The sequence below is a fragment of the Lates calcarifer genome, linkage group LG12 (genome assembly GCF_001640805.2).
Source record: "Lates calcarifer isolate ASB-BC8 linkage group LG12, TLL_Latcal_v3, whole genome shotgun sequence".
NCBI classification, from domain to species: Eukaryota; Metazoa; Chordata; class Actinopteri; family Centropomidae; genus Lates; species Lates calcarifer.
The window spans coordinates 14,392,610-14,420,538 of record NC_066844.1 but is presented as its reverse complement, the minus strand read 5'-3'; the positions used below and the strand labels follow the sequence as shown (position 1 = coordinate 14,420,538).

The 27,929-nt window shown below is 39.5% G+C and overlaps 4 protein-coding genes across 4 annotated transcripts; all 4 read left to right on the top strand.

Moving 5' to 3' along the window:
• The first annotated feature begins 1,676 nt into the window (after positions 1 to 1,676).
• opn1lw1 (opsin 1 (cone pigments), long-wave-sensitive, 1) lies at positions 1,677 to 3,868 on the top strand. Its single transcript, XM_018679982.2, has 6 exons — positions 1,677 to 1,814; positions 2,503 to 2,799; positions 2,929 to 3,097; positions 3,183 to 3,348; positions 3,434 to 3,673; positions 3,770 to 3,868. Exons 1-6 carry the CDS (start codon positions 1,712 to 1,714, stop codon positions 3,866 to 3,868), a joined length of 1,074 nt encoding a protein of 357 aa, XP_018535498.1. The 5' UTR covers positions 1,677 to 1,711.
• A 3,541-nt stretch (positions 3,869 to 7,409) lies between these two features.
• On the top strand, positions 7,410 to 10,473 carry LOC108885579 (red-sensitive opsin-like). The gene is made up of 6 exons (XM_018679981.2): positions 7,410 to 8,519; positions 9,011 to 9,307; positions 9,538 to 9,706; positions 9,792 to 9,957; positions 10,043 to 10,282; positions 10,375 to 10,473. The coding sequence occupies exons 1-6, from the start codon at positions 8,417 to 8,419 to the stop codon at positions 10,471 to 10,473; spliced, it is 1,074 nt and encodes a 357-aa protein (XP_018535497.1). The 5' UTR covers positions 7,410 to 8,416.
• Positions 10,474 to 11,527: 1,054 nt separating this feature from the next.
• On the top strand, positions 11,528 to 16,069 carry gnl3l (guanine nucleotide binding protein-like 3 (nucleolar)-like). The gene is made up of 15 exons (XM_018679980.2): positions 11,528 to 11,626; positions 11,721 to 11,764; positions 12,209 to 12,319; positions 12,420 to 12,536; positions 12,640 to 12,723; positions 12,861 to 12,996; positions 13,126 to 13,229; positions 13,357 to 13,501; positions 13,870 to 13,957; positions 14,047 to 14,224; positions 14,311 to 14,453; positions 14,545 to 14,681; positions 15,142 to 15,308; positions 15,413 to 15,587; positions 15,966 to 16,069. Exons 1-15 carry the CDS (start codon positions 11,530 to 11,532, stop codon positions 16,031 to 16,033), a joined length of 1,794 nt encoding a protein of 597 aa, XP_018535496.1. The 5' UTR covers positions 11,528 to 11,529; the 3' UTR covers positions 16,034 to 16,069.
• Positions 16,070 to 16,418: 349 nt separating this feature from the next.
• LOC108885576 (transcription factor E3-like) lies at positions 16,419 to 25,389 on the top strand. Its single transcript, XM_051074625.1, is given in 10 exon segments — positions 16,419 to 16,602; positions 18,922 to 19,147; positions 19,239 to 19,463; positions 19,992 to 20,087; positions 20,933 to 21,044; positions 21,169 to 21,225; positions 21,511 to 21,586; positions 21,751 to 21,898; positions 23,078 to 23,370; positions 23,372 to 25,389. Coding segments are annotated over 9 exon segments (1,464 nt in total). The 5' UTR covers positions 16,419 to 16,602; positions 18,922 to 18,955; the 3' UTR covers positions 23,637 to 25,389.
• The last annotated feature ends 2,540 nt before the right edge of the window (positions 25,390 to 27,929 follow it).

The window sequence follows — 27,929 nt, the reverse complement described above, 5'->3', positions numbered from 1 at the left end:
TCAATCCAGTAATTTAGTTAGAACTGTGGAACATTACATGTCCAAGCTGATTTGAACAGTAACATCAGCTGTGTGTCATTTACTTCAAATAAATGAGGATAAAAATGAAACCTACAGCAGAATTTAAGTGGTGTTTTTAATTAAATTAGAAAGCAACACATGCTGGCAGCTACAATAATGCCCAAAAGGCAGGCTGAGCAAATTAAGGAGTCAGTAGCAAGTTAAGGCAGTAAGTAAGTGTGCAGCTGGACACTGGATTCCTTAATCACTGGCTGCTCTTATCCCCTGAAGACACAATATCCTTTTGAGAATACACAGAACTGAAGGGCTTTGGACTGACACAGCTTACAGCATATATATCTGAAATTCACAGCTCAACAATCCACAATGATATCTCAGACAGTTAGTGAAGTTGCTTTTAACTCGATATTAAAACTTCAACTGTTCCCATAAAGAAATTCAGTCTGTGCTTTAGAGCAAATGACAGCAATAAGACTCTGACAGGACTTCACAGCTCCACTCCGGCATCTCACACATCCATCCTCACAGGCCCACAGGTGTGTGACCTGGACTGGGTTTTTGGATCCATTTGTTTGTGTTTTTTGTTTGCTTGTTTTATTTTGTTTGTTTTAACAATATCACCATCACACTGCCTTGATTTCTGATTATTTTACTGTTATTTTGTTGACCTGTTATTTGGGCCAATAATCTTCCCTTAAGTTAAAGAAACTCATTTATTCAGTGACGCAAAACAAATTATCCGTGCATACCTACCATGTGTTCAAGTGTTTATCCTCAGGGCCGCTGCTCATAAGTCAGGATATGTTACACTGATACTTTGACCTTACCATGCGGACTATGACGTGAGTTGTAGGATCAAAGGGTAGTTGAAAAATCCTGTGTTCTGAGGTGAACTCTCTTTCCGGAGGGATTAAGGGTGTCTTACTTCGCTCACATGTCAACTCCGACTGTCACTATTACAGTTCTGAGGATCCCCACCTATCCAATTAAGCTGCCTAAGACCTGGCTGTCCTTCCATGCCCACCAGGGTCCTCATGTATACACAACAAGTGTCATACACAATATAAAATTCAGTGCACAGTTCTCCAGTGTTTGTTTTAATCTCCCAAATTAATTTATTACCATGCAACAGATTCATTTCATGATAGTAAGTGTCCCTTTGTAGAATTATTCCTCTGCATACAAAAGTAAAAGAAAAGACACATTTCCTTAAAAGCTTGAATGGTCATTTGCGACATTTAATCATAAACCAGTTCAGTGCTGCTTTATTTCTTTTTCAATTCAACATTGCTATAGTTGTAAGTAATAGACAATACTGGCTACTGCAGGATTTAGTGAAGGACACTGGTGGCTCAAAATTTACATGTGTTAGTCAAGGGTCTGGCAACTAATCTCCATTTTAAGTGAGTGGACGGAAATCCGCCTCCAAACGAGATTATTGTGGCATTTTGTGTCTTAACCTAATTAGCTGATAGTTTTAATTACAGCTCAAAATAAGTTTATTGCTTTGCAGCTGATTATCACTGCCAAGCTGCGGACCGTGGCTGTAATTTGATTGTGACCTAATCGTATCAGAGGTCTCTGAGGCACAAGTATAAAAGCTAAAGTCAGATGTGTAGCACCAGTCACTCAAGGAGGTTGCAAGTGACAAGAAAAGGCTGACTGCTGAAGACCTCCCTTTAAGATCAAAATGGCAGAAGAGTGGGGAAAACAGGCTTTTGCCGCAAGGCGGTACCATGAAGATACAACAAGGGGATCTGCCTTCACTTACACAAACAGCAACCATACCAGAGGTAAAGTATTATCATTTTTTTGAATAATTAATGGCAATAATAATTATATGAGGGATTGGTACTAAAACTAAGGCTCTACAATCAGGAATAACAACAGCAGAATGTCGACCCAGAAACTGATAAAAGACATTTATAAACTTAAAATTATTTATTTAGTAATTATTTAAAATATGCATTCACTGACCAATTATGTTTGGAGGGACATAGTGTATGATTGAAGGGATATCTTGCTGAATTGTCTAAACTGTTTTAATCATTTGACTTAAATAATTAAAAGACATTTGATAATGTTATTGTACAGTATTGGTACTTTATTTCATTTTATTTATTAAAAAGCTATATTGTACTGCATGAAATTACATGAACTGAAGATTTCACCTGAGACGAATCCAGAGCTTTATCTCATATAAACACAAAGACACAATTTGGCTTCCAAGCCATTAAACAAAGAACTTGGTGATGTGCAGATCTGTTGTATTTTCTCAGATCCTTTTAATGACCTGTTAATTACCACATTTCTCCGCAGAGCATTTTCTGCCCTCTAGTGCTTAATGCAGCTTTAATTACAATCTGATTCAAATGTAATGCTGCTGCTGATGCTGTATATTTTCCCTTCTAACAAAAGATTTATTTAATATATTTAATTGGGTGTGTGTGTGTGTGTGTGTGTGTGTGTTTTTCCCCCCAGATCCCTTTGAGGGTCCCAATTACCACATTGCTCCACGATGGGTTTACAATGTTGCAACTGTCTGGATGTTTTTTGTGGTCGTGGCATCAGTCTTCACCAATGGCCTCGTCCTGGTCGCCACAGCAAAGTTCAAGAAACTCCGTCACCCACTGAACTGGATCTTGGTCAATCTTGCAGTTGCTGATCTTGGAGAGACAGTTTTTGCCAGCACCATCAGTGTATGCAACCAGTTTTTTGGTTATTTCATTCTGGGACACCCAATGTGCGTCTTTGAGGGCTTCACTGTCTCCACTTGTGGTAAGTGGTCACAGTTTTGTTTCTCTTTATTGGAAATGTGTTTTTAAATGGTTTGTTAAGAGATAACTCTTGGTCATATGCTATCTGTGAGTTGAATGCCTTTTCTGAGTATCATACTCCTTTACACAGGAATCACTGCCCTGTGGTCCTTGACTATCATCTCCTGGGAGAGATGGATAGTTGTGTGCAAACCTTTTGGAAACATCAAGTTTGATGCCAAATGGGCTTCAGCTGGAATTATTTTCTCCTGGGTCTGGTCGGCAGTCTGGTGTGCTCCCCCCATCTTTGGCTGGAGCAGGTAGCCTGCTGTTTTTCATCTTACTGATATAGAGTATATACAAAAACAAAGAGTTTTGATTGACATTGACATTGTCTTGCATCAGGTACTGGCCCCATGGACTGAAGACTTCCTGTGGACCTGATGTATTCAGTGGAAGTGAAGACCCTGGAGTCCAGTCCTACATGATTGTTCTTATGATTACTTGTTGTCTCATCCCCTTGGCTATTATCATCTTGTGCTACCTTGCCGTCTGGTGGGCTATCCATTCTGTAAGTTACCTGGAGTTTGATACTCTTAATTGAAGTAGTTTACAGCCTGGCCAGCTCTCACACTGTGTTGATTTGTTGATCACAGGTTGCCATGCAGCAGAAGGAATCAGAGTCGACCCAGAAAGCTGAGAAAGAAGTATCCAGAATGGTGGTTGTCATGATCCTGGCATATTGTTTCTGCTGGGGACCTTACACCTTTTTTGCCTGCTTCGCCGCGGCCAATCCTGGATATGCCTTCCATCCTCTGGCTGCTGCCATGCCTGCGTACTTTGCCAAGAGCGCCACCATCTACAACCCAATCATCTATGTCTTCATGAACCGACAGGTGGGCACAACTGTCACAACCACTTATTGACTTACATTCCATTCAAGTGTGTTTGTTTTTCATTTTTAACACACTTTTTTATTCTCTCCTCATCAGTTCCGCACATGCATCATGCAGCTCTTTGGCAAACAAGTGGATGATGGCTCTGAAGTATCCACATCAAAGACAGAAGTCTCCTCTGTGGCTCCTGCATAAATCTTCATGTTCTCTGTTTTGGAAAAAAAAAACCTGGGAAACATTGTTATTTGTACAGTATATATTTATTGTTTTATTCCTTTTTTTAGTAAATATAGCTCTGTGGCAAATGGGAAAAAAACAAAAAAAAAATATATAAAGCAAATCACTGGATTTTTTTTCAGATGAATATAAAAATATCAAGCATATCAAAAGTTTGGTGATTTTTATGACTACCAGTGCTGAGATCTGTAGAGCCTTGAACATTTTTCTTCCAACTGTTTTAGTTTCTTAAAAAACTGTTACAAATCAGGGTTATGGAGCAGTACCAGGTTGTACATCTCAGCAGAAGTTACTGAACTGGTCAAGAAAATGAAGTGGTTGATATTGTATCAAATGTTTACAGTGGCAAAAGTACTTGACTGAATTAGGGATTTACTCCGACAGGGAGGATTCCAAGATTAACCAGCTCAAACCTCTTTGTCTTCCACCAGGGATGTCGACTGACAGACGGTGTGATTTTCACAGTTCAAACCAAAATCAACTTAGCTTTAATGTGATAATCTTACTTACTTACTCACTAAGTGTAGTGAAGCAGTGTATGCAGAGGAACGCATTTCAAAACCATTTTTACAGAGAGGCCATTACCAAACCCATTTCTGTCTCTGTTAAAATTGCATTAGTCAGAATTGTTTAGAAGGACATTATATCATTGCTAATATTCACGTTATGTGAAATGGGTTGCTCTAAGTAACAAACACAGAGAAATATGACCTAAGGTTTCAAGCCCCTTTCAGCCATTTTGATGCTTTAAAAACATGTAAATTTACTATGTGGTTCAATCTCAGTGGTCTTATTAACTCTGTTTCCAGCAGTTACAGCTGCAGTTTTTTAGAAGCAAACCCCTAAAGAGCCACCCAATGCTAATTTAACGGCAGACAGAAAAGTTAGCGACTAGTAACTCAGAATAGGTGCTCATAAAATACTATCCCAACTCAATACTAACATTGTTCTATGTCTAATGGATGTGTAAAAAGGCAATTTCGGAATTTGGAAAATACCAGTGAGTTAATGATTAATGTCTTCAGTTGTGGAGTAAAGGTGTTAGCTGAGACGGAGAGCCAGTCTTCTGCTCGTCAGCTGCATGATGTGCTTCTTGAAGCACTCGTTGTCCATCTCATATAGGTGCCAAAAAATCCATCTGACATGGCAACACAGTCTAATCCAATGTATCAAAAATGCAAATCAAATGTTTTAATGGTTTTAAGGCACAATCCATCATCCTCAGATTTAATTCAGACTAATTTTTACCTGTTGCCCACACTGTTGGAGATACAAAGTTCCCTGGTTTACTGACTTTGCCTTTAAGAGTTCAGAGGATATCTTAGCAGCTTAACACATGCTGTAGTCACATGTATCTGTACACAGTCCAGGGAAGAATAACTTGCCAAGTGTCTTGGCCATCAGGGTTTATCTGTGTTGCAGGGATAAGAAAAAAAGAGAAGATTCTGGTCATTACAACCACCATAATCAACATATGCACACAGATCTGAGAGAAGGATTAGTACCTGATATGAAGTGAGCACAAGACCATAAGAATCAGCACTTCACTTAAGTATAATAAACACATTCATTATACATGTTGACCACCTGCTGATCAAACAGCAAGTGTGAAAATCACATTTTCACCCTTGGTCTTTGTGGGGATTCCCGTCGGTAGTTGGGAGCAAATCTGAGTTCTGCTAGTAGTGAACTTTTACTAAACACAAATAATTCAGAACTAGCGGAATTCCAGACCTACCCTCGAAACATCACAGAACCACATGGAAAAAGCAGTCAAGAGGGGTAATCAACACAATAGCTAGCATCCACTTAGCAATTTTACATACTGAAAGCACAGATATAAGGTACAGCAAAAACTACACTACACTAAAGTACTAGTATGCATACAGACAAGAAGAAGAAAACAGAAGAAGGGTTTACAGATTCTTTTACTTCTAGGATCCATCGTCTTCCTCAGGTGAAGTCATTGTGCCATATGGAACTCTTAACAAATCTTTGAAGTGGTTTGCCTCAGGAAAAACACTAATATACCGGATTAAACCATTATAGCGACTTTGATTAACCTCTTTCTCCTAAAGTGAACTGTCATTGCGGAAAGATTAAAAGGTTACAGAGCAAACATGTTGGAGGTAATTGAGCTAATCAATCTCAGGGAACAACCTGAGGTGCCTCTGTAATCTGATTTGGTCAGTCGGGATGTGAGAAATCGTCATTGGGATTATCTGGGGTACTCAAAGTGTCAGCTGCTACCCTCAAAAGCAACTTTTGATGCTTTAAGTAGGTTTAAATCAAACATGAAAGTGTCAAATCAAACAAACAGAACTATATGAAATTCAATACATTTTAGTATTCACTTGATAAACAATAAAAGTCATGAAATAGTGATTACCAAATGCAAAGTTTCACAGAGAACCTTATTTTTTCATCACTGAACATTTGAGGTGCATCAATTTAAAAAGTAAAATGTCAGTATGAAGAAGACCTTAACAAAATGTTCCTTTACTATGCAGGATGATAAGAAGATTAAAAGAACAGAACACAACACAACAGTAATCTGTCTAGTATTTGTTGAGGTATTTCAGTCTGAACCAAAGTGATGGAACCGTGGACTGACTTTGCTATCCCTGGAACTGTGCCACTAGTTTTGCTTAAAATTAGTCATCAGTTTTGTATGTATTGTACTGTGCAAAAGTCTTAGGCCACTAAGTTTTAATGACTGTCAAAATTTATTTTTCTGGTGTCTTTTTTTAAGATACAAACGGAAAATCCAGGAAATACAAAATAAAAGAAAAAACCACACAATTTGCCGAACAAAATGGCTTCTCCAGGCAGAAGTCAGTATTTAGTGTGACCTCCCTTGGCACTAAGCACACCTTGAACTCTTTTGGAGAGACTGTCATGAAGTTATCTTCTGGTATTATACCGGGCTTCAAGCTGTCATTCAGCATTTCTCAGAGTTCTTTAGATTAAGACTATTTTTACTTCTTTCTCTATCCAGGTGATCCCATACTGCCTCTATATCATTCAGATCTAGTATTGATGATCCCATTGATTCGAACAATATCACATACCCCTGGTACAAATTCAGTCCCAAACCAGGACAGACCCTCCACTATGTTTCACTGAAGGCTGCAAGCACTCGTTCTTCCATCTCTCTCCAGTTCTTCTTCTCACATATTGTCGACAATCTGATCCAAAATTTCGTCACTCCATAACACTCTTTTCCACTGATCTTCATTCCAGTCTTTGTGAGCTTTAGCATATCTTAGCTTTTTCACCCTGTTCCCCTTCCAAAAAAGTGGTTTCTTGGCCACAAAGACTATTCCTGATCAAGCTTCTTCGGATGATAGAGGCTGGCTCCTCTTATCCCCTAAACAGCTTTTGAAGGACACAGATGTCACACTGCACCCCTCTGCCAAAAAGCAATGTCTAGTATTGTCTTTACTTTTCAAATTTCACTCACAAATAAATAAGCACCCTAAAACCCAGTATGTAGTTGTCATTTAGTTTATTTCAAATTTGCCTGATGCCATGTCTATTTTTATCAGGTATAATACACTTTTAGACTAATTCAAGCAAATTAATGTTAGAAGCTTTGACTGTGACTGTAAATGACAAATGACTGTAAAACTTTGTGCTCTCCTCCTGTATGACCACAAGGGTGTCTGTCTTGTTTACACATAATATTATTATTTTATTATTTCAGCCTGTGTCAAACCCCAGGCTAAAGAGGCTCAGTCTTAATATTCATTTTATCCAATGAGTCTGGTAGGATCTATAGTGACAAGAGCTGTACTTTTTACGTAAGGCATACTTCCCCAACAGTGAGCCCTCTTACTGGAGGAATTACAGGTGTCTTACATCCCTCACGTCATCACTTGAGACTATCACAGTCTGATCTGTGGCACTTTCACTTTTCCAATTAAGCTTTAAGACTTGCTTGTCCTTTTTGTGCCTTCCAGGGTTCATCTGCATACCTGCCAGATCCTGTTCTATATCATGCAGTGGATGCATTTTGTTATATAACTAATCCAAACTTACACATACGTAAAAAAAAAAAAGTGTTAGTAAATTAAATGACTATGATGGAGCTCAAAATATCTCTGAGAAAAACTGATTTACTGTTGCTTTATTTCTTATTCTACAGTGCCATAGATTTGGCCACTGCTGTAGTAAACATAGGCAAATGATGGATCAACACTTATACTGGTGTTGGAGCTAGTTTGCGGTTTAACTAACCTCTCAAACAAGATTTATCTTATTCTATTTTGTGTCTTAACCTAATTTACTGAGTTTTACTTACAGTTCAAAATTAGTTTATTGCTTTGCGGCTGATTATCACTGCCAAGTGGCACCACACGACTGTAATTTGATTGTGACCTAATCCTATCAGAAGTCTTTAAAAGAAAGTATAAAAGCTAAAGTCAGATGTGTAGCACCAGTCACCCAAGGAGGCTGCAAGTGACAAGAAAGGCTGACTGCTGAAGACCTCCCTCTAAGATCAGAATGGCAGAAGAGTGGGGAAAACAGGCTTTTGCTGCGAGGCGGTACCATGAAGACACAACAAGGGGATCTGCCTTCGTTTACACAAACACCAACCATACCCGAGGTACAGTATAATTATTTTATTTTTTGAATAATCAATGGGAACGATAATTGATGGATGTTAGAGCTTTGTCAAGCGACTGTATATTTTTGCATAAATGCTGAATCCAATGACTCCAGGTTATGTAGATGGTTGCTAATACTAACAGTACCACTGGGAATGAGCACCCAACCCTTTGCAGCTTTCAGGTGCTTTCAGCTCGTTGAATTGATAAAACCAAACCAATGGCGCTTTGTAAAAAAAACATAGGCAACCACTCGAGAGCCAACACAGGTTGACTGTACACTACCTACCCAGCACAAAAGCACAAGGTTTACAAAAGTTTTAGACTGAAGCAGGTCACTGATGAAATGTATATGAGCAGCATTGTGTACAATATTCCAAAAATATTCAGTCTTATTTTAACTATGAGAAAACAATGCAGTGTATTGCTTCAAAGACTCACAAATTAAATCATTGCTCAGTTGTGAAACTGTGCCATACTTTTTTTCCAGATCCCTTTGAGGGTCCCAATTACCACATTGCTCCACGATGGGTTTACAATGTTGCAACTCTCTGGATGTTTTTTGTGGTCGTGGCATCAGTCTTCACCAATGGCCTCGTCCTGGTCGCCACAGCAAAGTTCAAGAAACTTCGTCACCCACTGAACTGGATCTTGGTCAATCTTGCAGTTGCTGATCTTGGAGAGACAGTTTTTGCCAGCACCATCAGTGTATGCAACCAGTTTTTTGGTTACTTCATTTTAGGACACCCAATGTGCGTCTTTGAGGGCTACACTGTCTCTGTCTGTGGTAAGAGATCCCAGTTTTTTTCTCTTTAATGGAAATGTGTTTCAAAACAGTTTGTAAAGAGAGTGTTCTTGGTCTTACATATGTTATCAGCCTGTTACCCTTTCCTGAGTTCCCTTTGATGTTTTTAGGACAGAGAGTGTTTTATGCTGCACAGATTGTAAAGCCTGCTAAGGCAAATTTGTAATACTGGATTACATAAATAAAACTGACTTGACTTCTTCTCAACACAGGCATTACGGGTCTGTGGTCCTTGACTATTATCTCCTGGGAGAGATGGATAGTTGTGTGCAAACCTTTTGGAAACATCAAGTTTGATGCCAAATGGGCTTCAGCTGGAATTATTTTCGCCTGGGTCTGGTCGGCAGTGTGGTGTTCTCCCCCCATCTTTGGCTGGAGCAGGTAGCCTGCTGTTTTTCATCTTACTGATATAGAGTATATACAAAAACAAAGAGTTTTGATTGACATTGACGTTGTCTTGCACCAGGTACTGGCCCCATGGACTGAAGACTTCCTGTGGACCTGATGTATTCAGTGGAAGTGAAGACCCTGGAGTCCAGTCCTACATGATTGTTCTTATGGTTACTTGTTGTCTCATCCCCTTGGCTATTATCATCTTGTGCTACCTTGCCGTCTGGTGGGCTATCCATTCTGTAAGTTACCTGGAGTTTGATACTCTTAATTGAAATAGATTACAGCCTGGCCAGCTCTCACACTGTGTTGATTTGTTGATCACAGGTTGCCATGCAGCAGAAGGAATCAGAGTCGACCCAGAAAGCTGAGAAAGACGTATCCAGAATGGTGGTTGTCATGATCCTGGCATATTGTTTCTGCTGGGGACCGTACACCTTTTTTGCCTGCTTCGCCGCGGCCAATCCTGGATATGCCTTCCATCCTCTGGCTGCTGCCATGCCTGCATACTTTGCCAAGAGCGCCACCATCTACAACCCAGTCATCTATGTCTTCATGAACCGACAGGTGGGCACAACTGTCACAACCACTTATTGACTTACATTCCATTCAAGTGTGTTTGTTTTTCATTTTTAACTTTTTTATTCTCTCTTCATCAGTTCCGCACATGCATCATGCAGCTCTTTGGCAAACAAGTGGATGATGGCTCTGAAGTATCCACATCAAAGACAGAAGTCTCCTCCGTGTCTCCAGAATAAACTTGCATGTATTACCTTTCGGAAAAGAAATGAGAACCATTTATGACTTGTATATAATTTTTTTTGTTTTGTTTTTTCTCTCTCTCTCTTTTTTTTTAGCAACATTGTAGCTCTCTTGCAAAAACAAAAAAACAAAAAAAGCACACAAAGTAAATAAAAGCAAGGCAAACTGAAAATGGTTTATTTTGAGTGTTTTTGTACGATGAAGGCTTTTGTTTCAGTAACAGCACAAAATGGTATACATTTAAAAAAAAAACACCTGTCTCATGACAGAGGATTGGTGGGCTAGCAGCTATAGCTGGACCCTGCTGTAGCTTTTCTGACTCATAATTATATCTCATGTTCATGGTAAATGCCAGACCAAATCTACTTATGAGAAGACTGGTGTTCAGTCTTTACTTTCAAAAAACTAACTCTAAGCAACTTAGAATCCAAGAAGTCATTATTCAAAACAAAATGATCGGCTGAGGCACTTGAAGCTTAATGATCTGCTGAATTTCTCTCAGCAGTGCCAACTCCCACACTGCTTGTGTTTTGCCTAATTGCATGTATTTTCTTAAGCTGCAGCGCATTAAGATAAGATAAGATAAAATAAAATAAGATAAGATGAGACAAAAGGAAACTTCAATTTGATGGCAGCGCAAGGGAATGTAGCTAACGTCAAAGACATACATTTCCATAAATCCCTATACATTAGAAAGATAGAAAATATAGGAATAATAGATACAATAGAAAAGATCTATGATCTAAGAAGATCTATGTGAATATACTGTACATGTGCAACCTCACATCTTTCTTGTAGGGCTACTGTAGATACTTTCATTATGAGGCTGACATTTTTGGTTTTGAGAGAAATATCTTTACAACTACAGTATGGAATGGGCTGCCATGAAATTTGATACAAATATCTATGATCCCCAGATGATGTATGCCAATGACTTGGTGACCCCTCAACCCTTCCTCTAGCACCTCCAGCGGGTCAAATTTTCACTTATCCAATGTTGTCTGATCAGCTGTGGCCAAAATCCATGCTCTTTTATTTTGACATTTAGCCGGATGTTGTTGGTGACGTCAGTTCATGCGCATGTCCACGCCTCTTGCCACACACGTGAAGTCAGAGAGGAACAGGACTCTGAAGTTATGTCTAAAGCCAGTACGTATTTTATCGGCTTTGACTAAATGAGCTCACTTTTTAAATAACCGTGTAGTGCTTATAAATTCTCTGTGTCGTTTCTTACACTTTACAGAACAAAAACGAGCCAAACGTCTCGGCTTTCTCGGAAAGTTTAAGGTAAGCGCTGCCCGGCTAACGTTACCTGTGGCTAACTATACTGTTGGAGCTCGGACTGTGAGGTACCTTTAAGGTTTAAGTTACTAACATACTTTGGTATACATTTGGCATTCAGCCGTGTCAACAGCACTAAGCACACATACTGTCAAACGTACTGTATGGCACATGCATATTCTCGAAGCTCACACACTTCCAGGCTAGCTGAGAAGCTCTGGGGAAAGATTCTTGTGAGGACACATCTGCTAACCATGGGGACAAAAACATATCTGATGCACATCAGTCATGATAATTTCTTCTGTTTGCTGAGTCATGTAGTTTACAAAGCCTCACCTATGCGGTGTGTTGATAAATATGATGTCAAGCTTCCCAGGTCGCATTGGGATGCTTTTTTTCCTGAAGGAATTATTTTGCATCACATTCGGGCTGTTTTTTTTTTGTCTATAGGCTAAAGATGGACAAAAGAATGATGCCTCAAAGCGGACAAAGACCACAGAGCAGTCGTCTGTGCAGCATGCCAAAGACCACAGAAAACCAGAAGAAATCAGGAAGCAAAGGGTAAATCTTTAAACATCATGTCTGTACTCAAGTTAGAGGTGACATTGTTGCTATTTCTTTGAGGTAGACTAATCTCTCACTCAACATCTTTCCTAATTAGCTCCAAGAGCTCCAAGATAAGCAGAAACTCTCGAGAGAACGAGAGCTTATGAAGCGGAGGAATTTGCTAAGTTTTCAGAATGACATCCTACAGCGACAGAGAGAGTTTGAGCAGAGGGTAAATGCCATCCTTTGTCGTGCAAATGGACTCAGATTAAATTCTCTGCCTACCATGCAGTTTGTTTTTGTTGTGATTTGAGTTTTCTTTTTTGTGTTCGCAGGAGATGGAGATGCAAAGTTTGGAGAAGCATGTTAATTTTGAAAATGAGAATTCAAGAAAGGCATATTACAGGGAATTTAAAAAGGTATACCACTGATCCATACATGCTACAAACAGGCCCATATCTAATGAATACACATATGCACGTATAATTTTTTAGGTGTAGAATTATCTCTTGTATCTCTGAACATGAATATTATGTTTGTTTTTGTTTTTTTTTAGGTAGTGGAGGCTGCAGATGTGATTTTGGAGGTTTTGGATGCACGTGACCCTCTTGGCTGCAGATGTCCTCAGGTGGAACAGGCAGTCATTCAAAGTGGAACAAACAAGAAGATAGTTTTAGTCCTTAATAAAATTGGTAAGTCAACAAAATAGAGTTAATTGTCTATATTACTGTACATTTGATAAGACAACAAAGCAGTGCTTTATTCATTGCGTCAAATATTTGAAGCTTGACTTAAATGTTTTTTTTCCCCTTTGATTATAGATCTGGTGTCAAAGGAAATAGTGGAGAAATGGATTAAGTATCTTCGGAATGAGTTTCCTACTGTGGCTTTCAAGGCATCTACTCAGCAACAGACCAAGAACTTGGTATGCAATTAAACATATCTGTTTTGATCATCTAAAAATACTCAACCTCATCTCAAACTCTGAAAACTTTAGAATAACACAATTTTACACTAAATTACTTTCCTCCTCTGTCTCCTGCCATGGACAGAAACGCAGTAATGTTCCAGTGACACAAGCCACCACAGAGCTCCTCAGTAGCAGTGCCTGTGTTGGCGCAGACTGTTTAATGAAGCTACTTGGCAACTACTGCCGCAACCTGGACATTAAGACAGCCATCACAGTCGGTGTTGTAGGTAAGCATCACATCCAGTAATACACCTGTTTTTTATGGCTCAGCACTGGTGACAGCCTGTGGTCAGAAGCATTATGTTTTAGGGTCATCTGTCTGTCTTTCTGATCATGGTAGTCAAAGGTCAAGGTCACATTTTAGGCCTTAGCCATAACTAACAGAATTCATATGCTAATGACAACACGTAATACAAATATCTAATAGGACAAACGCTGGTCAAAGGTCAACTTCACTGTGACATCATCATAATGTTCTGTAAAAACAATTGTTGGTTGGTGGAGGCATACAACCACAATGTTATAATTCTAGCTCTTGTTTATAATGTGAAGTTGCCAAAGGTGAAATCATTTTTTTGCCACTCCTATTTTGTAGGTTTTCCTAACGTTGGAAAGAGTAGTTTGATCAACAGTCTGAAACGGGCACGAGCGTGTAATGTTGGAGCCACTCCTGGTGTCACCAAGTAAGTCTACAATAAGATGCTGATCACGTTCTCTTGCAAAACCTAGCTCGTTTCCTACTTGTTTTACTGATGGGTCTGATGTATTTCAGGTGCCTTCAAGAAGTGCATTTGGACAAACACATTAAGCTTCTAGATTGCCCCGGCATTGTCATGGCAACTTCAACGACTGATGCAGCAATGATTCTTCGTAACTGTGTAAAAATCGAACAGCTTGTAGATCCACTTCCACCTGTTGAGGCCATCCTGCGGCGCTGCAACAAGGCACAGGTATGTTTGTTTCAGCTGTTTTGAATGTCGCCTGACTATGTCATTTGCACACTGCAGTGTCACAGTATTTCTGTCGGTATGTACAGATCATAGAGCACTACGGAGTCCCAGACTTTCACACAGCTCTGGAGTTCTTGGCATTGCTTGCCCGACGCCAAGGCAAACTAAGGAAGGGAGGACTACCTGATACTGATAAAGCAGCGAAGAGTGTATTAATGGACTGGACAGGGTGGGTAAAAAACTAAGATTTTGGAGCCTTTAAAAATGATTCAATCAGCATTCTTATCACTGTGTTAATTTCAATATGTTATGTTATTTAGGGGAAGGATCAGCTACTTCACACACCCTCCAGAGACGCATACTCTCCCCACACATGTCAGTGCTGAGATTGTTGCAGAAATGGGTAAAGCTTTTGACTGGGAGGAGCTGGAGAAAGGAAACCAGGAGGTTCTTGCAGGTAATTTAAAGGATGGGCTTGGCCACATAAACAAAAAAACAAAAAACAAAAAACATACCCCTAGTGGTATACAATGTTCCTGCTTCTCTGGATAATTCACAGACATCACCATCAACAGTTTTTATTGGGATTTTCTTTTAGAAAGTAGCCCAGTGAAAACTTTTAATAAGTCTTACAGTTTGTTATCTGAAGCCCTCAGAACATTAAACTGAAATAATCTACATGCTTAACCACTACAAGATTTAAGAGAAATTTTTATGTGAACTGATCTTTGGATATTGTCTGTCCTTGTAAGATTTTCTTTAAATGTAACAGCTGGAAAATAATACATACCGTGGACTTAACATTGGGAGATAGGACGGTAGGAGCTTTAATCAGTTGAGACTACTTTGTGTCTTTAAATCACCCACAAGAAGCAGTAGTTGCCCCAAAGTTAGTTTTGATTTTTGCTGTGTTTCAGAGTCTTCTTGTCCTGACATCCAAATGGGGTTCTGCATGGAAACCACCGGGATGACACAAGGTGGCCAGGATGAACCTCCCTCTGACCTGGAAATGGAAAGAGGGTCCATGGAAAACACAGAATTTAAAAATGAAACCGAATCTATGGAGGATGACCAGGACCCAGAGGTGAGAAGTAGCGCTGCCTTTACAGCTTAAGTGTTTACTGAATTTACTCTGTTATGTTCATTCAACTCTCTCTTTATTTCTGATATTCTTCCTGCTCATATTAGTTTGGACCCATGACAGTGGAGATAAAATCCCAGAAATCAAAGACTGACTTGCCTGCAAATGATGCCGCATCCAGGGCTCCAGATCTGAAGGATATCTTGAATGTAGATCCTTTACAGCAGGGCCAGGCTCTCATGGCTGCCAGCAAGAAAAGGAAAAAGCAACAGAAAAGAGCTGGTTTGTATAAATGTCCATCCCAGTCTAGCATTGTACATTATTTTATCAGCTCTCACTCTATGGTTTCTTTAAAATCATTATATTCTCATCTGGTATTATTTAGTTTACTCAGTTTTCATAGACACAAAAGTGGAAAAAAAATAAAAAATAAAATAGTAATAATAGTTTAGAACTTTCAGGACTTGGTGGCTTCACCAGGTCATAGTTGGAACTGTGCACTCAAGTGTATTGTTGGTAAGCTGGAATGAGATGTGGATTATGCAAAATCACACACACAGACTGGCTTCTGTTGTAATGCGGTTTTCTCTATGACTGATACTGATCATATTTAATCACGCAGATAAAATTGATCAATTTTTCTCTTTCTTTCTTTTGTAGACAAAATTGCCTCCAAACTCTCAGACACGTTGACCGCTGCAATGGACTTCTCATTTTCAGACAGCTGATTTAAGTAACATTGAAATAAAAGATTTAAAAAACAATATATGTGTTTTGTCTTTATTGTAGTATATGATTTTACGTCCTAATTTATATTTATTTATTTGTTTTTTTTTTGTTTTTTTTTGTTTTTTTGCTTAGTTTGCGCCAATTACTGTATTGGTTTGCACCTGCAGGACCCTTGACATCTCCATACCAAAGAACCCTTTTTAAATTGCTCTTTAACATGAGATCAAATTAACTCTTAAATGATTTTCCAGCACATCCAAGCGACATTGTATTTTTTCTTTTTCTTTTTTTGTGCGTCAAATATTACAGAATTAAATTACTGTTCCTCCAGTGACCCTACACCCCGAGGGCCGCTGTAAAACTGCAGTAACCTCACAACTGTCAACAAGTTCCGGGTAACAGACGTCGGATGACCTCAGCTCGTCGGCCCGAGGTAAACAAGACTGTTCAGTGCTGTGGCTAGCGACTGTTGAGGACCCTGTGTTAACCGACTTAAAGAAATGGCAAAGAAAACGGAGGATTTCGGGAATTTATGACTGTGATTCCTTCAAACAAATTTATTACCACAGTATGTGTTTATCTTTACTCTATGTTATGTAGCTAGGTAGCATTAGCTGGTTGGGAAACTAACTGATGCTAGCTATTTAGCTAATCTGTAACTTCCTATTTTTACTCTACCGTAGCTGTGTTGTTAGGCGTTGCTGAAACACCACTGTTTTCCACTAAAATGGCTAACCTCCCCGCCTGTGGCTGTTGGTAGACAGCTATGAAGCCACTGTAAAGCGTACATTGTGTACAGTTAGCTTTAGTAGGGTGTTCACACTCGGAGTAGGTGTGGGCCCGTTAGCAGCACTGAGCTGTCAAATGAACTCTGCTAACTCATGGCGCAAGATTAGACCTAGCCATAAATAGAGGTTACGTAAACAGCTAAAAGTAGGCTGGTTTGGTACTAAATATACCTGCTTAAATTGCCCCCGAACCCACCCAGTTATTAACAAGAGATACAGTAAGTCAACCGTATTATGGTATGTTGTCAGCGTGGTTCTCAGACGAGACAACGACTGTCATGAAGAAGGGATACTGACAGCCAAAGACGCACTCTGCAAATACACACACAACTCTTAACAACGTGTTTTTAATTTTATCACTGCATTTGTTTTGGAGTGGTAGTTAGAGCATGAATCCCTTTTACCCCGAAAGAGTGAATGTAACTAGAAGTTCGCGGTGTACAGTCTGAAATCTGTGCTTATACAGACACCACAAGACATGCAAAGTGGTCTACAAACCACTCTGTTAACAGCCAGTAGCATCGTATCACATTAGTCTGTGCACCGTTAGGGATGTCTGACTCTAGACTGACTCTGCAGAATGTGGGTGCAGATGTGAGGTGCAAACATTGAAGATAGCAAATATTGGAAATTGAGATGGGCGCTCACAAACAAAAGTCTGTGGAGTTTTCAACAGCAGTTTAACACAAGCTGTCTTATAATTGTCTGATAGACCACTATTAGTAATGGCAAACAGAGCCATTTGCCCATATCACCAGCGGATGATGTCAAGGGGGCTGGAAGACCTCACGTGTAGCACAGTATCCATTAGATTTTGAAGGAAGGCAAGATTTTAGCAAATTCATACCGGAAAAAAGGAGAGCCGACAGCCTTGATGAGATCAATTTTATTGACGAAGACAGTATGAAAGTTTTCTACAATCAGCAGCATCAGCAGTAGGTGGAGAGGGCTTTTACAGGTTGATTGATGGTGTTGAGCAAGATTCCTTGATGCTGTTTGATGGAAAATAGAGAAATAATGGGTTACTCAAATAATGGTCTCTAGCTGGGATAGCTTCACTGTTCTATGACTTTGATAAATCGTTAAATTGTGAATAATGAACTTGCGGTTTACTGGACATCCTGTTCAGTTATGTTTCTCACCACTAATCCATCTGAATACTTTGTCAGTGGGCTGCAGGGACAGCTTTGGCCTGAGTAGATAAACTGGTCATCTGTATCTGGATTGTTAGACATAATGTCCCTTGTATTTTAAATAGAGAGCATCATTCAGTGTGGCAGGATGAACCATCCCTCCTCCTGTACTTTGACCAATCATTGTTGGTCACAGTGCCCACCAAAGGACGCATCATTCACAGACTTTACCTGTTTGATAGTCAGACTGCTGGAGGATCAGTAAAGGAGGTGGTGTGGAGAGCCACTGTAAAGTACAGGATGTTGAGCAGTTGATATTTGACAGGTTTTAGGTTAAGACTGTGTCAGTCTCTCAGAAGTCTGAAATTGAGATAACTGTCAAGGGTATATAAAGAGCTTTTGAGACTGTAACTCTGGAAGTGAGTCAGCACTTTTGAGCCAATGGTTCCTTTTCTAACTTTCCTATGTACTTTCCCATAGCTTCTTAGTTTATGCAGAAAATAAATAACTGTAATAAACTGACCCCTGACTTTCATATCTTATTCTATAATGTAAATAACACCTGCTAATACCTCAACTGTTAATTCTAAAGTTGTATAATTTTACATTTTGCCATTCATTCAGAATGCAATTTGTCTTGGTCAGCATCATGAAATGTTAGATCTGTACTTATAGTTGTTGCATATAATGTTCAAACAATGTAAAAACTTTCTTAATTTGTTTCAGATTATATCATAAACTTTAAAGACTATAGATCTTATTTCCTTAAATAACTCCAAACCAAATGCAGAATTTCCACAGTAAAACTATAAACTAGCAGTGGAAGTAAGATATGAATAGGTCTCCAAAGCACCATCATTTGAATACTGTACTGTACCATACTGTAATAACCTACGTACATTACACACTGTGAAATACTCATATTATGTATCTATAATGCTTCCTTGTTCTGTGTTTGTTTTCCAGCTCCATCCCTAGATCTGGATCTCTCTCCTCAGCCATGTCGTCACGTGTGTTGCTGCGCCAGCAGCTGATGCGAGAACAAGCCCAGGAGCAGGAGAGACGTGAGGCCCAGCAGCAGGCCTCTGCCTCTCAGCTTCGGGCCTCTGACTCCACTCCAGCCATCTCCGTCACACTTCCCCCAAATGCCGCCCGTCCCCCTCCAGCACAGGTGCCTGTGGAGGTGCTAAAAGTAAGGCCGTCCTGTTTTTAATTCATCACTTGTGTTCTTTATTTAGTGATGTCTCAACGCATTAGCCCTTAACAACTGTTTGAATGATCAGGTGCAGACCCACTTGGAGAACCCCACCAAGTACCACATCCAGCAGGCACAGAGGCAACAGGTGAAGCAGTACCTCTCCACCACTCTGGGCAACAAAGCAGTTACTCAGACCCTGGGTGTGTCCCCTGCGCCGCAGTCCAGTTCTGCCCCTGAAATTGCCCCCACTACCAGCAGTGCTCCTAACAGTCCTATGGCCCTGCTTAACATTGGATCCAACAAGGAGGAAGTAAGGGAAATTCCTGTTTGATACTAGTGGTTTAAGTTCTTGTGCATGGGTTTGGCTTGCTGGTGCAGCAGATTACACAACCAAACCAGAAAGTTGCTTTTCTGCAAACTGACATTTTTTTTTTTGAGAATCTAAATGTTAAGTCTTCTGCTCACTTCTTGCTTAATTACTTTTTGTTTGTTTTGCAGTGATGTGCCCAAAGGTCCCACTGTGATGATGCATGCCTTTTGTTATCATACCCTTGTTGACCTGTTGTCACAATAAGATGTTAAATACTGCACCCACTGTTTAACCATGCCAGCTTTTCTCTTGCACACTTCTCTGCCTTTGAAATTAGGCCTAATTAGAGCTGTTGTTTTGGGTTAATTTGGTTTAAATTAGTTTAAATGTTGGTATGAAATCTTCAAGACTGTTGAAGGTCACAAAGTGCTATATTCATACATCTAATGTTAATTAATTTGTCACATTTTGCCTTCAGGGCCTTACTTAGTTGTGCCACCGGCATTTTCTCTCGTCTGCTTTATCTAGATTGATGATGTGATCGACGACATCATAAGTCTTGAGTCCAGTTTTAATGACGACATCATTACGTTGATTGACTCTGGTCTTCAGTTGCCTAGCACGGTATGTAACAGTAACAGTGTATTCATTTGACCCATTGAAAACTTCCTTTTTAAAGTTCCCTCTAGGGTTCATCGTTCTTCTGTAATTCTGCAATGACAGAATAACATTGAGGATTTCAGGCAGCTCTATATTGTGCTAACTTCTTATACCCAAAGTTTTTTTTTTCTGTGAATGGACGTCTCTTTTATGTGTGGAATTCTGAAGTCCTGGGAGTAAATATACACTTTTGGCACTCAGCTACTATTCGTCACAGAAGTGCTGCCTGGGTGGGGTGAAGCTAGAGGGATACAAGACAGGGAGAAGCCAGACAAAGTGGATTGTGCTCATAAAAAAAGTGCATTGTAAAGCTGCCAGGTTAACAACAAATTTGTCAGACAGGGAGAGGGCTTGCCAAAAATTTTTTGCTGTGAAACAAAAAATGAGGATTATGGTGATGCTGGTGGACGAAAAGAAAAAGAAGCACAGTGAGGTAAAGCCTTTTGTGATTTTTTGAAATAGTGCCAGGTATAGTTGCTCAGCTATAATATGTGAGAATTTGATGTAAATGGTTGGATTTTGTGCTTTATCCTTAAACAGCATTCATTATATATTACTATATTATCATATTAGTTTTAAAACACAATTAAAACGCCTGCCTTTTTGTTGTGGCACAGCTACATTGTGCAACTTTTTGATGCCTCTAAAACCAGCTTTGATTCTTTGAACTAGAGGAACTGGTTGCTCTGAACATTTACGTAGGAATGGGGAAGACATCCTTTTCACTTACGTGCTTTTAGGTTTATGGCAGTAAGCGGACCATTTATAAGTTACCACTGTATATTTGAACATGTTGTATATTCCTTTAGCTCCCAGGAAATCTGTTGGATGTATACCATAGCCCTGGTATGGCAGCACCTACTCTCACAGTCAGCAACTCCTGCCCTGCTGATCTTCCAAAAATTAAAAGGGAAATTACTGGTACAGTAACATACTTTTACAAACATGTATCTTATTTTTTCAATGTTGAGGAGAACTTTCTTTTAATTTTTTTTAGAGTTTGACAACATTTCATGGTACGAAACACTATGAATTTGTCTTTCAGATGCAGATGCCAAAGCACTATTGAAAGAAAGGCAGAAGAAAGACAACCATAACCTCAGTAAGTCAAGCTTTATTTAATACCATTTTGAACACTTGCACTTCTTTTTTGAATCTGAATGCAATGACAGCAGGAATGCAGTTAGAGCATGTGTGTCATGCAGTGCAAACCTGATTTCATGTTCTTTTTGTCTGTTTAAACATAAGGAATACCCATTCTATTTCTTTGTCCACTCATGTCTATGCTCACCAAATAATGCCTGCTTAAGTGTCAAGTGTTTGTTGGTTGGTAAACTTATGTGTGATTGCTTTCCCTTTTTGCCTGCTCATTCCTACTTGACTTCAGTTGAGAGGAGGCGGAGATTCAATATCAATGACCGTATAAAGGAGCTGGGTACTCTAATACCCAAGTCAAATGACCCGTAAGTGTCAGGATATTCTTCCGCTGAATAACCTACTATGGATAAAGTTATAATGTTTTGATTTCAATACTGAAACATATTAAATGTAATCTTGTTTTCTGTGTCTGTTGTTTTTCTGTTCTTTACTGACTCTGCAACATTTACTGATATGACAATGGTGCCAGTGAGATGCGTTGGAATAAAGGCACCATTCTGAAAGCGTCTGTAGACTACATCAGGAAGTTACAGAAGGAGCAGCAGAGAGCCAAGGACATCGAGATGCGACAGAAAAAGCTGGAGCAAGCAAACCATAGTCTGATGTTACGCATCCAGGTGAGTGTGTGTTGATTAGCTGTGTTAGTAGGCAGCATGTCCAAGAGTTGAAACACAACGTCTTTGTATTGCATGACAAGGTGTCAGAGCTAATGGAGCGGAGTCTTTGACCACTAGTGGTGCTGTAAAATAATGTTTTGAAGAGTGGGTTTCTGAATTGAAATTCAAGGATTCACATGAACACAGGCATCACTGCATGCTACAGTGGTGTGAGTCTGTAAAACATCCATCCATTATCTGTACAGGCCAACCAAACCAATCCCAGCTGACACTGGGCGAGAGGCGGGGTACACACTGGACAATTAGCCAGGGCTGATATATATAGAGACAAACAACTATTCACCCTCAAATTCACAAGCTATGGGGCAGTTTAGAATCACCAGTTAACCTAACCTGCATGTCTTTGGACTGTGGGAGGGGTACTCAGAGAGCATTGCAAACTCTACACAGAAAAACTGGGTTTCAAACCTGGAATCATCATGCTGTGGGGCAACAGTGCTAACCAGCACACCACGTGCCATCCTTATAGCTAAAGTTAGCATGTAGCTAAACCCGCCCCTGTGCAGATTTCCCATATTTTGATCCCAGAATATTTCCTAATAAATGTTTTTAGAATATTTTTTACTTAAGCTGGAAATATTTATCTAATGACATCTAGGCCTGCAGATCAGACTAATGATCTTCATGTCCTGATGTCCTGAAGTTAAACAGAGGTTTACCTCAGTGTCTGGCCATGTCCATGACATTCATGTGATCCCACATATGGACGGTTAATCACAGTACCGTAAACCAGCTGTGTGCCAGTAAACGAGCAATAGAAGAAGGTTGTTAGCTGATGGAAACTATTTGTTCATTCTTTAAAATGTAGATTTAAAAAAATGAATCAAAACCACATTTGTTTGCAAGAAAACTTCACAGTGTACTGTGTGAATACACTTGTCAAGCTTTGTATTAGTGGCTGGGCCAAAGGCTGTAAAGATACAACTTTGACTTGGTTATCTCTCATTTGAGTTGTGAAGCTTTAATCTTATTTAGGTGACAAAACTAAAATGTACTTTTTTTTAAAAAAGATATTATTTATTGTAGGAAGTAACTTCACATGCAAAAGGCAGAATAATAACACTATCAGTGTTTCCAGGACATTGTGTCTGAATGTAATTATGCTGCTGTTCTTTACAGGAGCTGGAAATGCAGGCACGGCTCCACGGCCTCTCCAATTCCACCAGCATCTCATCTAGTCTGAGCTCAGACCCCTCCCTGCTCCAGCAGCACCCAGTCCCACAGAGCGGCCAGTCTCTACCTCCTGGTGTAGGAGGAGCCGCCTCGCAGAACCTTCTCAGTCTGGGAGCCATTGGACAGCCTTTACCAGCCTCCTTCTTGTCCCCACCCTCCTCAGACTCTCCTGCGGGAGTCACCATCAGCAGCCCTCTGGACCTGGGCAGCCTGAGCTTTACCGAGCTAGACGACACCATCTGCCTCGGCGCTGTACCCTGACGTGGGCTTGGGAGACATTCTTATGGATGACGGGTGCACCCTGTCTCCAGAGAGGGTGGGAGACCCGCTCTTCTCTCCTCTGTCACCAGGTGCCTCTAAAACCAGCAGTCGCAGGAGCAGCCTTGAAATGGATGGAGGACTTGTGATGAGCCCTGTGCGGCAGTCAGAGACTGTCTGTAGGGACAAGAATGTCAGGAAGTGCAGGCTATCCTTAAACAACGTGAGTCTATTTATAGGACTGTAGAGCTGAACTTAGAAAAGCAAAACTAGCTAACATTAAGATCAAAACTAACAAACGTTGCATCAGGAGTTCATCAAGTTCTTCTTGAATTTTTTTGCCATACAGACCTGACTATTATTGTTCCTGTTTGGAGCAGGTCACATGATTATGTCTAGATCTATAAATGCAATCTTATTAAAATGGAATATTGTATAATAGGGGCATGGAGTTAGCATTAAGAAATAATACATTCTTAAATAGATTTTAAGATTTTCAGAGATTATAAGAGGGATATAAAGTTTGCTTGAATTTATTATGTGCTCATTTATAGGGAAGAAAGCTGTGAGGTTTCTTTTACATGACAATAATGGCATAACAAACTTAATAAGAGATGCCAATATACAATATATGTTATATTTTTTGTTTTTTGCTTTTTGTTTTTGTTTTTTTCAACTGACTGGAATCAGGGTTTGTTAATAGCAGTTGCATGCTCATCTGTGTTGGGTTGTTTCACCAGCAGCTACAGAAGGGATCTTTGTAAAATGAATTGGCACATTGTGAAATATTTACTTCATATTGTACATAAGAATATTTTATTTTGAGCAATTTTATTGCACCTTATTTTATGGCAGTCTATGCATTTTATGAGAGCTTTTGTCTGTTTTTATTCCTTTTACACACAGTGGACAGCTAATGCCCAGGTTGCATGTATTTGTAATGAACCTTGAGAGCAGTGGAAAATCACTTGCTGCTGCAGCTAGTTAGCCAAAGCAGGACTTCTTCTGGAGTAGCTACAAATTACAAATCAGCATTTTATTTTTGAATATATTCACACAGTCAATGGAAATGCAAGACAGTTTGAGAAATGCAGAACAATTTCATCCTTTTACAATAGTACTGTAGTTCATTACATATTTTTTTGATACCTGAATAATAGTTTGATAAGTTTCTCCTTACTAATATCTGTGTTGTCAGTAATTGTTTGTCTCCATTAACTTTGGTGATCACTGAGTGATTTTACTGGTTAGCATGTTTTACCAAGATTGTGGCTTTTTTTATGATCAAAATTGATATATCTAATTATGCATTATTGCTCACTGTAGTATGAATTCAGAGGGCTTTGACCTCCTTTAAAACCAACCACTAGTTCTCACCTCTGTAATAATAAGGTATAACTGTTTGTTGTGTGAAACCTGCAATGCAATTATTATTCTATAAAATAGCCACAAACTTTAGAAAGGCATTTAATTTGTCAGATGCTTAACGCAACTTTATGTACAGTTAATGAACATGTTTGAGAAAGTACCCTACATATGTGTAGTTGTTTTTTCTTTTACTTTTTTTTTTGGTAACACTGATGTACTGTATTTTTTTTTTTCAACACATTGATACACTTAAATTTTAAACTATTCTTTGTGGTAACAGGAAAACAGATGATCCAAAACCATTGTACTCAAGAGCATTGATTAGTTGGTGATTAATTGATGCCCTCTCCTGTTCATTCAGAACTATGAGGAACTTTGTATTTGAGCTAAAAGCAGCTCTACTCCATAGTTCCATTATGCTAATTGCGTTCTTCCTAGTCCCATTAGATTAAGTACCTAGGGTCAGCTTTTTCCACTCATATTTAATCCCTCTCCTCAATATTTACCATGTCTTACCCCGACATTATTTGAGTGCTAACATGGACTGTTAACCATACATGTAACATTTGTTTCTTGTCCCTACAAGTTGGCTTTCAGAGGATTTTAACAAATAAATGATTCGTATTGGTTCATGTCTGAATGTGGTTGTTTGCTAGCGGAAGGCGTTAGTGGTAGAGCATTTGAGAGATTTCCATGGCAAGATCCAGACACTCTGTAGCCTGGAGACAGATGTCGCAGACGGGACAGTCACACAAACAGCTAACACCCAGACACCCGCAGAGGTCGCAGCGATGGGTGATGTCCAGGAGAGGTTGCAGGGCGGTGGGCTCGCAACCGCACAGAGACGAGCACAGCCACCAGACGCACTGGTTGCACCCTCTCATCGTGGCCAATACACAGTCCAGTGGATGGCAGAAGAGACAGGCCAAGAGCATTGCAGCACAGAGGTCTCGCATGGGAAAGAAAAAGAAAAGAGGAGGGTGAGAGGTAGGGAAAGACAGAAGTGATCAAGCAGCGAGACACAACAGGTTAGTATCCTTACCCTCTCCACCTGCTGCAGTGTGGATGCTTGAGCTTTTGAGGCTCTCTTGACTCCTGCTTATAGATGTGAATGACTGACTCATTTCATAGACTGTACGATCCTCTGTCGAGGGTGGCAGCAGAGCACATAGAGGCTTCGGCTGGTCTTTCTCGACATAGCTCGGGCTACAGGTGGACACCACCCTGGTCACACCACCTTTCAGGTTATTATGCAAGTTGGATTCAACAGAGACGTCTGCACCAGACATAAAAATGAACAAATATTAGGAAATCTACTTTGCTCGGTAATAGCTGTAGTGGAAAGTAACTAAACAGATTTTCTCAAGCACTGTGTATCCTCAGGAACTTGTACTTGACTCCTTAAGTATTCATATGCTATTCTATACCAAGGATCAAGGTTTTACATACGAACTATATGATCACTTTTAGAATATGATGTAATGTTATAGATTATCTTACAAACAGTATATAAAGAAGTTAAAATTAGGTTTACTTATGCTGAATTAGTGTGCTTTCATTATGTTACTTTACATTTTGCAGCAGATACTTGTTACAATGTTATTTTACTGAAGTACGATTTTATGTGCAGGACCGTTCCTTGTAATGGAGTATGTTCAGGTAAGAGATTTGAATATTTCTTCCACCACTGTTACTATAGAAGAAATGGGACACGGTACCTGCTGTTGTGTTTGCATTCACAGAGATGTCCGCTGAAGATAATTCAGTGTCCTCAGTGGAGATCTGCTCTGAAAAACTTGTGACTTCAGTCAAAGCTCCTGCACAACAAGGAACAGAAAGACCCACATGAACGACTGCAACCCATCACTCACTGTACCTGCTCTCTGTGGACATACCTGCAATAAGACTGTCAGCTTTAACAGGTGCCAGTAAATCTGTGGCTGTAGAGTCATGGAGCCGCAGTTTGGCAACACTCCCATCATCTATCTTTTCATTCATATCTGCAGAATTCAGTTTGGCATTCATCGCAGCTCCAGTTGAATATGTTGTCTACTGCAGGACAAAAGAAATGAAAACTGACAGACTGACCGACTTCTCTTCAAAATGACTACTTTTCTCCTTTGAGACTGAGATAATTCACTCATTAGCATTGTAATATAAGGATGAAAAATAAACTTCATCATTTGGCGTAACCACAGACCCGGAGTCACGTTTGTAGTTGAGGTTTCGTAGCTGTTAGTGATGAGTGGACATATTGGAAATTGCAGAGCAGTTAATCTATTATTCATTCCATTTTGGAAACATTTATAGTGTAGTTGAAAGGTGGCATACGGATATCCTGACAGCTATAGGAGAATGTGAGATCTTGATTTTCATTAATAATTCATGTCTTCAAGTAATACCTCATGTGACATGTGGACAAGTTACTTTTGTTTTTAATTTGCAGGTAAAGCAGAGGAAAACACATTTAGTTCATTTATCTGAAATATTTTATTAAATAATAATTATCATTATCTTAGTTTAAACTTTTTATTATACATTATTAATTATTTTAAGTAAATTGTAATATTGTTTAAGATGTAGAGTATATTTACTTATTCATATAAAGCAGAGTATACTGAAAATTGAGTCAAATAAAGATTATTTACATTAAATGAATTTTAATTCCAGTTAATATGATGAATGGAATTAAGTGCCACAACAATAACATCATGAACACTGTGTTTGTAAAGGCATTTAAGATATATTTTATGTGATTCATCACTATAATGTACAGGAATCCACAAAACCTGCTGTGTTTATGTCTCGTTGTTGCTCTCTGCATGATGCAAGCTGTCCAAGAAATAAATTGTACTTACTTTTCGTGGCATACCTAGAAATCAGCGATCCAGCATGCAGCCTTGATCACAGACATATCCCTCAGTGATGTGTTGGTTGCCAGCAGTGGAGGTGTAACTGCATCACACAGGCCCTTCCCCTCCCTCTCTCTCTCTCTCTCTCTCTCTCCTCTCTCTCTCTCTCTCTCTCTCTCTCTCTCTCTCTCTCTCCCCCCACAAGGAACACAGAACAGAAACACCTACATCAACAACTTATCTAAATATGATAGTAAATAATAGTAGCACCTAATGTAAGCAAGTATCATCAAGATTATAAATAAAGCAGTGTTTTTATA

Excerpts from the sequence above, each read along its gene's own strand:
- gnl3l (XM_018679980.2), top strand. The coding sequence starts at position 11,530 with ATGTTGTTGGTGACGTCAGTTCATGCGCATGTCCACGCCTCTTGCCAC. Across the intron at positions 12,537-12,639 it reads AGAGAGAGTTTGAGCAGAGG|GAGATGGAGATGCAAAGTTT; the intron begins GTAAATGCCATC and ends TTGTGTTCGCAG. Across the intron at positions 15,588-15,965 it reads AAAGCAACAGAAAAGAGCTG|ACAAAATTGCCTCCAAACTC; the intron begins GTTTGTATAAAT and ends TTTCTTTTGTAG.
- opn1lw1 (XM_018679982.2), top strand. The coding sequence starts at position 1,712 with ATGGCAGAAGAGTGGGGAAAACAGGCTTTTGCCGCAAGGCGGTACCAT. Across the intron at positions 2,800-2,928 it reads CTTCACTGTCTCCACTTGTG|GAATCACTGCCCTGTGGTCC; the intron begins GTAAGTGGTCAC and ends TCCTTTACACAG. Across the intron at positions 3,674-3,769 it reads ATGTCTTCATGAACCGACAG|TTCCGCACATGCATCATGCA; the intron begins GTGGGCACAACT and ends TCTCCTCATCAG.
- LOC108885579 (XM_018679981.2), top strand. The coding sequence starts at position 8,417 with ATGGCAGAAGAGTGGGGAAAACAGGCTTTTGCTGCGAGGCGGTACCAT. Across the intron at positions 9,308-9,537 it reads CTACACTGTCTCTGTCTGTG|GCATTACGGGTCTGTGGTCC; the intron begins GTAAGAGATCCC and ends TTCTCAACACAG. Across the intron at positions 9,958-10,042 it reads TCTGGTGGGCTATCCATTCT|GTTGCCATGCAGCAGAAGGA; the intron begins GTAAGTTACCTG and ends TGTTGATCACAG.